The sequence below is a fragment of the Onychomys torridus genome, chromosome 11 (genome assembly GCF_903995425.1).
Source record: "Onychomys torridus chromosome 11, mOncTor1.1, whole genome shotgun sequence".
NCBI classification, from domain to species: Eukaryota; Metazoa; Chordata; class Mammalia; order Rodentia; family Cricetidae; genus Onychomys; species Onychomys torridus.
This window is the reverse complement of record NC_050453.1, coordinates 16,790,262-16,802,584: the sequence shown is the minus strand read 5'-3', so window position 1 is coordinate 16,802,584 and position 12,323 is coordinate 16,790,262. Positions and strand designations below refer to the sequence as shown.

General features: G+C 48.0%; 1 protein-coding gene across 2 annotated transcripts in view; it reads left to right on the top strand.

Moving 5' to 3' along the window:
• Nucleotides 1–12,323, top strand: part of Kif26b (kinesin family member 26B) — a 426,094-nt gene that overhangs the window by 347,266 nt on the left and 66,505 nt on the right. For both annotated transcript variants that reach the window (XM_036202104.1, XM_036202105.1), the window contains 3 exons: nt 5,719–5,925; nt 9,868–9,961; nt 11,097–11,359. In XM_036202104.1, coding sequence (XP_036057997.1) covers nt 5,719–5,925; nt 9,868–9,961; nt 11,097–11,359 — 564 coding nt within the window. The remainder of the gene's footprint in view (nt 1–5,718; nt 5,926–9,867; nt 9,962–11,096; nt 11,360–12,323) is intronic.

The following is a 12,323-nucleotide window of genomic DNA, read 5'->3' as shown; positions in this document are numbered from 1 at the left end:
CGAGTAAGAACCCACCCCTGGTTTGCCCTGTGCCCACAAAGCCTGTACCTGTGAGGAATGAAAGGTGTCCGTTAAAAACGATGAACTCCTCTGGGATCCTCTCAGTCTTTCTCTTCGCGGCTGGATCTTACCTAAAAACAGGAGGGACCCAGGAAAGGCCTCCCGACCTATCCCAAGGGCACCATGGCCCTGCTTTTCACCCTCCACCTCCTTCTCTAGGCAGGGGCTAGCCCCCTCAGCTCAGCCTTCCACCCACAGGTGAGGCCGAGGGCAGCATGATTAGTATTCCTCTCACCTGCCTCACAAGGAATCCTGGCATCCCATCCCTGCCATTTGCTCCAGTGTGGAGAAAACTGCATGCTTGGTTGGTGTTAGCAACTGCCCAGCTCTGTGGTTTGATTGTATTGTCTAAATGGATGACCTCTTGGTGTGTACATGTGTGCTTGCATTCGTGTGTGTGTGTGTGTGTGTGTGTGTGTGTGCACATGCATGCGTATGCATGTGTGTTGTGGGCCTTGCTTATGTTAGGGAAGTGTTTGACCATTGAAATACCCAGCAACCTTTGCTTTTATAGCCTCGTCTGGCAATCTGTCCTGTTTTCCTCACCATTCTTCCTGTGGTGGCTTTTTGAACAACTTCACTACATAGTCTTATCCATACACGTCAGGCTGGCCTCAGATTTTCAGCGTTCTCCTGCCTCTGCCCCTGAGTACTAGAATTGCCAGCATGTATCACCACCACACCTTACTAATGAGTCTAGTCAGTTTGCCTGTTTCCTTTTGGGGAAGTTTCTCTACATGACTCAGGACCTCACAGATGTGAAGTCTTAGGGAAAACCCCAGTCCTGCCCAGAAGGAAACCAAAATGATTCTAAATAGCAATTTGAGTTGGTTGCTGCATCTATATTTATACCTTGACTGGTTTCTCCTGAGCTGATTCTTTTTTGGGGGGTCGGGGGTTGAGACAGGGTTTCTCTTTGTAGCTTTGGAACCTTTTGGGAACTCACTCTGTAGCCCAGGCTGGCCTGGAACTCACAGAGATCCTCCTGCCTCTGCCTCCTGAGTGCTGGGATTAAAGGCGTGGGCCACCGCCGCTTGACTCCTAAGTTGATTCTTAAATCTGTGTAAAGGAATCAGAATACAAAGGTATAAATGACTGGAAGATGCAGTGTTCATCTCATGCTCTACCCTATGACCCTGAGTAGGAAAACCATCTTCTTACCCAGCGTTGATTACTGCCAAGTGGCCGAGCAGTCCCTGGTTATGCGCTTGTCTTGAAGGGCTTTCAGTATGGGTGTTCACATAAGGAACTTCAGTGAGCTCCTACATGAGAGCGAATGCAGAGTTCTTTTGCCCCTGACTGCCTTGTCCAGTCTTTCTGATTGGCGAGGGACCCTTTGAACTGCCCCAAACCCTCCTGAATGTTAGAGCTGACACCAGGCCTCCAAGCCAGCAGCTTCTGGGGAGAGAAACAGAGAACAGAGTCTCACTGGGTCTGTGATGTGACGACTAGGGACCAACAACAGCGTCTGCTGACCATGACCATGTATAACAGTGGTGGCAAGCAATGGCAGGGCCCACTCCTCAGCCTTCAATAAGGCGGGTGTCAGCCGGCTGTCACCTCCTCACTGATGGAGGGTGTGTGCAGCTTGAGAGAGTGATGTGAAGACCCGTTCAATGAGTGTCTCACGATCCCTTTCTCTCTGGCCTCAGGATACCATCCGCCTGAAAGTGCTGAAATGATTAATGAGCAAGACATAAGGACCATGGCTGCCCCGAGCAACAGCTGTCTCGCACCAGCCACTGAGTAATTAGACAAACGAGGCAAAGTGGCTCCCAATCAGAGAGGGCTCCCCTCTCTGGGTGTCTGCCCCTCCTTTCCTCCACTCAGACTGTCCCTCCAGCTAGCTGATGCCTTTGTCCCAGATCCACTCTCGGAAGTGACTGTGGCCTTGACCCTGAGAGCTGAGCTAGTCCTGGAATGTGTGTGGCAGCTCCTGCTCTCCAGGAGGAGCAGGGCGGAGGGCAGGGTCGAAGACATTGCCAAGAATCTAGCGGTGTTTGCCACAAAAACAAGGGCTCCTGGCAAGAGGTCCGAGGAACTTTCTTGATCCTAAGTGGTGTCTCTTAAGCTCTTTAATTACAGAGGATTAAGCAGGAAGTGGAGTGCAGGACTAAAGGAATAATGGCAAAGGGGGAGGCCAAGCAGAAAAACCCAATTTCCTTCCTAGAAGGGCGAAAATCCTCCATTTATTTAAATGAACTGCCGAGAAAAGGATGAAGTGTGGCATTTTCCCTAGCTCCGAGTTCAATGGGATTTTAAAGAACTGTGTATCTCCTTAGCTAGACATAAGGCTGGCTCTTGAGCTCATCTGCAGAAAAAGGGCCGTGTGTTTCATTAAGATGCAGGCATATGCTTCCCGTTCAAATGGCTGGCTGAGCCAGTGCCTGCCTCCCTCTTCTCCACGTGGGCTTCTGCCTCGCCTGGCTCACATTTCACATTCAGCACCACCTTTACCTAGAAATGGCGTGCAAAATTGCAAAAGAGAAAAGCAGTGGGCCATGAGGCTCCACCAGTTCTCTCTGGAATCGCAGAAGCATCCTTGACTTTGTGCTTCAGAGCTGGATGGGGAGAGGCGCTCACAGGAAGCCTGGGGGCCCAGTCACCTGTCAGAAGTAGCTGTGTGGATGCCTGTGTGGATGCCTGCTTGTGGCACACCGCGGTGTACCTGGGACAAACCTATTCATGAGTCGGGTTAAAACCAGGCTATAGAGAGTGATGGGGAACAAGGACATGCCCCAGTGGCGGATGGATAGTCATGGTGGCTATTGTCCAGTACACGGTGGCGGTGGGACCTGAAGGAGCTGTCCTGGTAGCAGCCTAGTCACATCTTGTACTTACTAACTATCCATATTTATAGTATCTGTCCTGGGGGTCCCTTTTGTGTGACATGGTACCCAGCAACCAGGTCAAGGCGTTGTGTAGCTTTATCATCAGCATTGTCTTTGGAAAATAATAGTCTGCCAAGGTCTAGAGGGAGGCAGGGAAAGGTAGCAATCTGTGGGGAGAATAGGAAGTGAGTCCTCTATGTACTCACTGGGGAAACTGAGGCTCCAAGAAGCTAGAGCATGGGAGGTAGGAGCCAGAAGGAGAAAACATGGGGCCCTAGAGGTAAGTCTGGCCCAGCCTTACCACCCGCAGCTACAGCGACATAGGCCAAAGTGTGTCCTAAGCAGTATTAACTGTCAACTTGGTTCAGCCTAGAATCACCCAAAGAGTCTCGACTGAGTATCTCTATCAGGTTGGTCTGTGGGCATGTCTGTGAGGGACTGTCTTATTATTAATTGATGCAGAAGGGCCTAGCCCATCATGGGTGGTACCATCCCTAGGCAGGTTGCCCTGGGTTATATACACAAGCTAGCTAAGCATGAGCCAACAAGTGATTCAGAGAAGAGAGTCAGCAGTGTTCCTCCAAGTTCTGGTTTCAATTTCCTGCCTTTGCGTCCCTCAGTGATAGACTGTGACCAGGAAGTGTAAGCCAAATAAACCCCTGTAATGTAACTGTGTGATATCCATTTCCTCCACTGGAAAATCTAGACAAGTGTACCCATGCTCTGGGTCACCAGGGGAACTAAATAAGATCATGTCCGTGATGGCACAGGCCTGGTATAACACAGCCCCTCATCCCCAAATGGCAATAAGTATTTTATGATCTCACATAGGAGATTCACAGTTTTAATCCTGGGAGGCCAACCATGTCCTTTCATCATGACCTCTGGCCTCCATTCCACACTGGAATATGGTGATTATAAAGAGAGTCGCAGGCAAAGTATGACACCAGACCTCTGATGAGCCTGGTACCCTTGGAATTATTCGTGTTTGAGCTTTGTACACCGAAGTTTAGTCCCCAGGCCTCAGCGAACAGGGCTGAGATGGACAAGAGGATGACCTCACTTCACTGTGCACAATATGTATTACTCTCTGAACATCCCTGTATGTCTAAAATGTTTTATTAAAATGTATACGACCAGGCTTGGGAGATGGTTGGAACAGTGAAGAACTTGCCATGAAAGCATGAGTACCAGAGTTTGAGTCCCCAGCACCCAGGTAAATTTTAGGTGGGCATGGAAGCCCACCTGTCATCCCAGCACACGAGAGGCAGAGATAGGGGATTCCTGGAGCAAGTAGTCTAGCTTCACCAGCCTGATTGCCAAGCTCTGCAGTCAAATGATAGACCCTCCATCGATATATATGATGGAGAGCGATCAAAGAAGACAAAACATCAACCTTTGGCCATGCACATAGGTACACATGCAACCACATACACTTGTCCTCACATACATGGGAACCCATATGTGTGTACACACACACACACACACACACACACACACATACACACACACACACACATGGAAAAAAATATAACCATGCCTTGCCCCAAAGCATGATGAGAGTTCCCTCAGTTCAACAACTAGTTAGAGTACAAGATTTGAAAAATTATCCTCGGGCATTCACAACTTGACAAATTATATTACTAAAATCACTGGTCTCTGCAGTTATCTGCCCTGTCCTATGCATTGTGTGTCCTTCAGGCCTAGCACAGTGCTCAGCATATAGTAGATACTCAAAGAAAGTGTCCAAAGAAAGTGGACTGAGTAAACAGTATAGTAAAAAAAAAATAATAATAACTGAGAACAGAGCTAAATCGGTCTCCCAGGACTGAAGCCTCCAGATTACTGCTAGCCTTCAGCTTGACTTCTGCCCACCTTAAGACTACAAAGCATGGCTGGGTGATGGTGGCGAACGCCTTTAATCCCAGCACTCCGGAGGCAGAGGCAGGAGGATCTCTGTGAGTTCGAGGCCAGCCTGGGTTACAAAGTGAGTTCCAGGAAAGGCTCAAAACTACACAGAAAAACCCTGACTCAAAAAACCAAAAAAAAAAAAAAAAAAGACTACAAAGCAGGTGATCCGTTTCCATGACTGCCACTGTACTCATCAATGGGGCGGAGCTGAACTGGTCATAAGTACTAGAGATGCTTATCTTCTGTGATTCTGAAGGTGGGTTAGCGTGTACTGCCTCCTGATTTCTATGGACACACACTCTCATCCCCCTAAATGAAGCTTCTCCATGCTCATGTAATGGGATCCCAAATAACATGTTGCAAACCAATCTTTTATCACACATGCCCCTTGGAACGCATTTCAAATGCTGGCCATTAAAACCAGGCCGTTTCACAGGGCTTTAATGATAGCACTAATAACTGTGGATTTTTGTCTCCCAGAGCCCCAATGAGCCGAGCTAGGGAGTAAATTATGAAGCTAACTTTTATGTGCATGGCTTATTGATCTTTGAGCTTCAAGGGAACTGTACCAGCCCTTGTAGCCTGACAGTCCAGATTAGCTTTTCATCTATGTAATTGGGACACTAGGGCATAGTTAATTTTTAATTTATATTAATAGGAAGACAAAGAACACAGTGTGCCTTCTCTGCCTTAAAGTAATGGACATATCAAAATATTCTACCTGGTAATTATAAATAAACCATCCTTCCCTTGACCCTGTGAGGATTGGCTTGCTGACTCATTGTGTATTTCACCATCATGTATCATGAGACAGTTCACTGCTGCCATAAATATTTATATCATTGAGTGCAGACGACCACTCCATCATTAAGCCAGCTCTCTAATGCATGTTGTTGCCATCTTTGGTTTTTAACAGGTGAAAGTCATGCTACGTATCTGTTCCACATCCGCTCGAGATACCTCAGAATCCAGCTCTTTCCTGAAGGTGGATCCACGGAAGAAGCAGATCACCTTGTACGACCCCCTGACCTGTGGAGGTCAAAATGCCTTCCAGAAAAGAAGCAGCCAGGTTCCTCCGAAGATGTTTGCCTTTGATGCAGTTTTCCCACAAGATGCTTCTCAGGTGGGTAAAAGCCCCCTCCAGGCTCAGACAGTGTTGATTAATGGAGTGTGAACTGGGAGGGTGTCTTCTGGGATACTCTGATGGACAAGTTCCTCCATCCATATCACTATGTTTGGAAGTCATTCTGAGCTTCCCAGAATACCCCAGTTCTTCTGAATTACTGGTATAGTGGTTTCCTTGGGCAGAGTACGTGTGCTGGGATTTCAACAAGTTATATCTTTGGAGGGCTGAAGAGATGGCTCAGTTGGTAAAGTGTTTACCACACAAGAATGAGGGTCTGGGTTTGGATCCCCAGCATCTATCCAACAAGTCATGCTGCCTGGGTTTGGATGGCCATGTAACAAGGGAGAATGTTTCAGGAAACTGCATTAAAGTCAGACAATGTCTCACACTCCTGGGGAATGGAAAGCAGAACTATTGTCCCAGTGAGAAGATGGAGTGCTCAGTAGGGAAACTGAGGTTGGCGTGTATCCTGCAGCCAGGATCAGTGGAGGAATGTGGAATTGGAGAGCTGGTGATAACAGTCAGGTGTTGCTGCATGGCCAAGTCTTGGGTTGACTCCTCAATACCAAAAATCAGTGAACGTATTCATATGTGAATAAACCATATTATAGACAGATGGTGTCCTCTTTTGCCTGAATAAGCATCAGGGGCCTACACCTTTCTGAGAAACATCAAGTACTTCCCAAGATTTATGCAAAACTCTTCATAGTGTGATCGCTAAGGGTACCCCTGACCTGAGGATCACAGCCCCAGCAGCTTCCATTTGCAGCCAGTTAACCTGTGTTGTATATGATTGTAGGGGATGCTGGTGTTTACACAACTCCTGTCTTCCACCAACAGGCAGTAGTGCGTGTAGGTGCCACCCATCGGGAAACAGTGGTTCTCCAGTTTTATCATAGGAAGATTAGGGTCTGTGATTAAGTTTTCAGCTTCTCTGTTCGTTTCAATTTTTATGTTGTACCACCCAATGGTTTCAGTAATTTAAACCCAACACCGGGGCTAATGAATGGCCTACAAATAATTTAATTAACAGGGGTAAAACTTTTCAAAAGCTATCTGGGGGAGTTGTAAGGATTCCAAAGCACACCCTAAATTAAACCTGGACTATTAATGAGTTTTAGATTTATTCCAGAAAAAAAAGGGTACCATTGTTATTTGCTAGTCTTTGTTTACATTTCTCACTTGGTTCCCAGGCTCAGGATGCTCAAAGCCACACTTTCACAGCCTTCAGAATGTTCCGGCTCCCTCAGGTGTCTAATAGTAAACATTTCTCTGTAATCTTGTGGTTTTCAAGGACTTTCATGTACGTTAAACCATGAACTTTCTCTTGAATTCTTTTGGGTAGAAAGGGGTCATTTCTGATTCTTTTCACACTACCTATGAGGAAACTGAGACACCACAGGTTAGCCTAATCACCTTTGTTTCTGTCCTTAGCAGACATCCTCCCTGATCCCCGTCACCTCCTCAGTCACTGCTCAGTACATCCTGCTCAATACAGCAGGTCTCCGACCGGTCGCTGTTTTATCCACTATTTTCAAGCAGTGTGTCAGTGGGCAAGTTGCTCAGCCCTCTAGGTCTCAGTGTCCTAGTACACCAACTATGTGTGTGCGCCTCATGAGGCTGTTATGGCAGCAGGTGCTCCATAGTCACTGTCTGTCTTTATTACTGTATCATCATGACTGTTCATCTAACATCACTGGTTAAAGCCAGCTCAGCCCCACAGACTCAGCACCCCGTAAGCCTCAAGGCACAAAACGGGTAAGTGTGCCAAGTAGCTTTGTCTGGGTCACCTGTTCTTGGATCTGTATTGTCTCACACTGTCCAGCAGGCTAGCCTGGGTTGTCGACACGGCAGTGTCCAGGGCCTAGATATGCTGGCTTAGAATTGAGGCACTATCATTTCCACTGTATTCTACTGGCCCAGATTCAAGGGCCACTCTCAGATCCCTGCCTGTGTAGCAGCTGTTACTGTGGTGACCCCAGGCATCTATGAACTCTTTCTTCTTCTTTCTAAGAACATCATCTCCTTGGCACTGATAAGACTGGTCCTGTTCCTTCTTGCCATTAGGAGCTGTCCTTGCTATCCTCAAGCAGCCTTGGCAGCATGGCTACCACTGTTGGTACAAATTTCTGATGGATCTGGCTTAGGGGTAGGTGGGGAGGACTCAGACCCGTAGGTGAGCAAGGCCTTGGGCGGGGTTCTCTGCCATAGCTGTGTGCTCAGGGAGGCTTTCTGCTTCTCTGGGTCTTCAGGGAAGGGCAGCGGGGAGTTTCTCTCGGTCACTGTCATCCCTTAACAATCCATCATAGACCAATCTCTCCTCATTCTCTTCTCTATGAACAGCCAGGCAGAAGCCCTACAAGGGAGTGTATGGACCACCCCACACCCTAGGAAACATTCCTGTGTCTCCACTGTCCCTTGGCCTCGTACTAATGACCCCAATGTCAGTTTGTTCCACACATAACCCAAATTTTCCTTGGTAACTTATGCCTCTCCAAGTTTATTAGGTGTGGCCAAGGGGGCTGGCAGTCTCCCAACCCCCACCTCCTTTCATACTCAAAGGCAGGCTCCCAGGCATTAGCTTCTCCCTGCTCTTGTGGAGACAACTCTGGCTGATTCCAGAGAGCTTCTACTGCCTCAGCCTTGGCTTTAATGCAGTACTGGCTGATTGCTCAGTCCTGGGAATTTTATAAGATCCCCTGGTCCTCATAAAGCCTCATCCCTCCATCCCTTTGGCTGAGGGGGACCCCTGAATAGCTGCTGAGGTGACCACCTCTGAACAATGGACAATTGTTGGCAGTGCGGTTTTTCAATTTCAGTTTGGGAGAGAAAATTGATTTCCAGATACTTAGCTTCCTTGCGCAGCTACACCATGGAGCTGAATAACTACATTCATGGCCCAGGCTGCTGCTTTTCAGGCTCCCACTGGGAGGCACGTTGCTCTGTCAGTTGCAAAGCCCCAGCATTTGACAGCTCTCAGGGCCTCTGTGGGCTCTGACGCCAGCCCCAAGACAGAAGTGAAGGCCAGGCAGCGAGACATGGAAAATAATTCTGTCCTCCTGCTGCTGCAAAAGTATCAGATGCTAACCGGAGATTTTCCGAATCTCTGAGGTGGTCCACAAACTTGACTGCATACCTTTAGTTTGCAGCATGCATCATCAGCGAGCATTGATGGAGAGAGGCAAAGATGGGATCGAGAACCGGGTCTCTGTGTAAAGATTGTAGAAATCACACTGAAGATGAGGCACACTCAGCTAAAGAATGCCCCAAATAACACACTGGCGTGTGGCAGCTGATGTTGTTTACAGTGAGTTGTATGGATAGGAAAGGAGGTTTTCCAAAGTGGGAGGTGAGGCAAAGAAAGAAAGGATGGAGAGAAAGCAGATGTATGCCTGGAAGTTGTCGATTCTGTTAGAACTAAGATGTTCCTTGGGGTTTCTGTCCTAAAATAGAAATCATGGTTTCCCCTCTAGTATGATTAGCTGATTTTGGAAATGTGGTGTGTGTGTGTGTGTGTGTGTGTGTGTGTGTGTGTGTGTGTGTGTGTACATGCAGAGGGCCAATAGAGACTTGAGTGCCTTGCCCAGGAGGCTGAAATTAGGAATGATAGGTGACAGAGGGGAATAGGGTGCAGAACCCATGTCATTTTACCTCTGAAGCCTGTACCTACTTTATCTATATAAGGCTAGAGGGTGCTATCTGTTAGTGGAAGGGAGCTTTATAGCCAGTGTGTTTCACACACAGGCTAGCAAAGAGTGGAAGGATGCCTAAGGTTTCTGAGTTCCCGCAGAATTCTGTGACAGAGGCTGGGAACATCTGGGAACGTGGTGGTATTGGAACTCTAAGCCCCAGGAAGGCAGGCTCACTTCTGTGTCATCAAGGTGCCTCAAGGTGCTACATGATGCAGTTACCACCTGTGCCTCCTCTTGTGTCTTCCAGGCTGAAGTATGTGCCGGAACAGTGGCCGAAGTGATCCAGTCTGTGGTGAACGGAGCAGACGGCTGTGTGTTCTGTTTTGGCCATGCCAAGCTGGGTGAGTGAAAACGTGACTTCTGGTACTGCTCGTGTCTCCTGTCACCTCACCCTGTTCCAGTATTGGTTCTAGAGTCCTTGGTGAAAGGAAGGGCCAAGTTCCCTTTTGGTACCACACTGAATGATAAACACCAACCACACCTAACTTTGAAACAAGTGTCCTAAGTGGACACCTCCTCACGTAGGACAGCGTCAAGTCCAAGAGGGGGATCCATGGGGAAGCAGAAGTGTTCCTACTTGGTCTAGGTCATAGTCAATCCCAGAAGGTGAGCAGGGAAGGTGCACCTGTACTGAACAGGGCATGCCTGGGGAGCAGATTTAGGTGGATGGAGCTAATGGAGGAATCTCCAAGCAGAACCCCATGTAGGAGAAGCAAAGCTGTCCTTGCCTCCAATACCCAGCTCAGTGAGGTGTCCTCCCTGTCTGAGCACATGGGAAAGACACCACCAGCTAGCTCTGCATAGGACTGGCTTAAATCCCCTCTACACCCTCTTCCCTGTCCTGATCTATGGTCATCTGTTTGCTCCCAGGCCTTGTCTGACATGCAGAATGAGTTAGCAATTTGGGAAGCTCAAAAAAAGTGCTCCTCAGTAGAAGGGTTCATCCTAGAGGCCTTGCAGAGGCCACAGAAGCCCACCCCCTACTATCAGAGAGCCTATTACACCCCACCCCACTCCTTTCTTCACTTCTTGATCACAGATCAAAGCAGGGGTCCTGATTTTAATGGAATTTGCTCGCACTATAAAAGAAATGCACAGCATTTAACTCGAGAAAGGATATAAAGCACGGGTGTGTGGGTTTAATCTGTGGGGTGGCTATAAAAAGGACTGGAATGGTGATGGAAAGCCCCAGCTCCCTACTTCTTGTAGAACAATGCAGGAGGCAGAGAGCCTGTGATGGTTGAGGTCCTCCGCCAGGTTCCTAGTGATTTCAGGTTGTTGTTTGTTTGGTCTCTCGCATGTCCTAATAGCTGTTCCATCACCCATACAAGGAAATGTTTGCTGTTTTTCTGGTCTCTTGCCTTCTTCCCAGTCCCCCACACCTTCCTTCTGTATCCTCAGCATCTGTGTTTTGAGCCTATAAAGAGGGATGTCCGGCCTCTCCAACCGTGTTTCTTTCTTCCTGGACTCCCACAGGGAAATCCTACACCATGATTGGAAGGGATGATTCCATGCAGAACCTGGGCATCATTCCGTGCGCCATTTCTTGGCTGTTCAAGCTGATCAATGAGCGCAAAGAAAAGACTGGGGCCCGATTCTCAGTCCGGATCTCAGCTGTCGAGGTGTGGGGGAAAGAGGAGAACCTTCGAGACCTGCTGTCTGAGGTGGCCACGGGCAGCCTACAGGATGGACAGTCCCCAGGCGTGTACCTCTGTGAGGACCCCATCTGTGGCACACAGGTGACTGTTTGGGAGCTTGGTTTAGGCAGGGGTGAACATCTCTCCTTTGGGGGATGGGCATCTCAGCCCTGGAGTCCCTTACCATGGAAACTGGGAAAGGCTTATGAGTGTTTACTTTAAAGTGGACTGGAACTTTATGGCCTGCAGCTGTGGGGCCATCTGCTCGCCCAACCTAAATATTTGTACCTTGAATCTAATTGACAATGAGCAGGGGCTACAATTGTCATAGCATGTGGGGGAGTTCAAATCCACTTTCTTGACACCTTTCAAGAAAGGGGGGAGGAAGTACAATCTTTCTTTTGTTTAACAACAAACTGAAATATTTACTGCTCTTCACAAATAGCTGCAACCATTACTGGAGCTGTTTATGGCTCTATAAACCCTGTTTCTGGCACAGCTTTACAGCCGGATTAGCAGTGCTGTGGGAAAAACTAATAACCGATTTCTAATTAGAACCATGATATAATTGCTGGAACCATGGAAGCCAAAAGAAGCTCTTGTTTGCCTTTTCAGGAAGTTAGACCTGTTATGAGGGTCTCTTCCTTTTGCTGTTTTACATAGGGGTGACTTGAGGGGTCCCCTGGTTCATATCCAGAAAGTCAATTCTGCCAGTCTTCTACAGTAGGCTTCCCAAATGCCTCCTATTTCAGAAAGGTGTCTGTTTTCTTTGACTAGTACCCACCTCCGACCAGCTGGATCATTTCTGTGGGTGAGGATGTCCCAGAGCCAGTATTACACCCATCTTTCCAAGCCTGGCCATGCTCAGCCTTTGCTAGGGGTACTCAGAACCTTCCAGTTTCCTTTAGAAATCTCTGTAGTATGCACCAGAGTGGCCTGGAGGACTTGAAACTGATCGCTGGGCTCTTCCTCAACTGTGTCTGATTCCATTTGAGGTAAAGCTCATCAGCCCCTCCCCCTAATGTGCATTTCTAACAAGTTCCCATATGATCCAGGGAACTGTTAC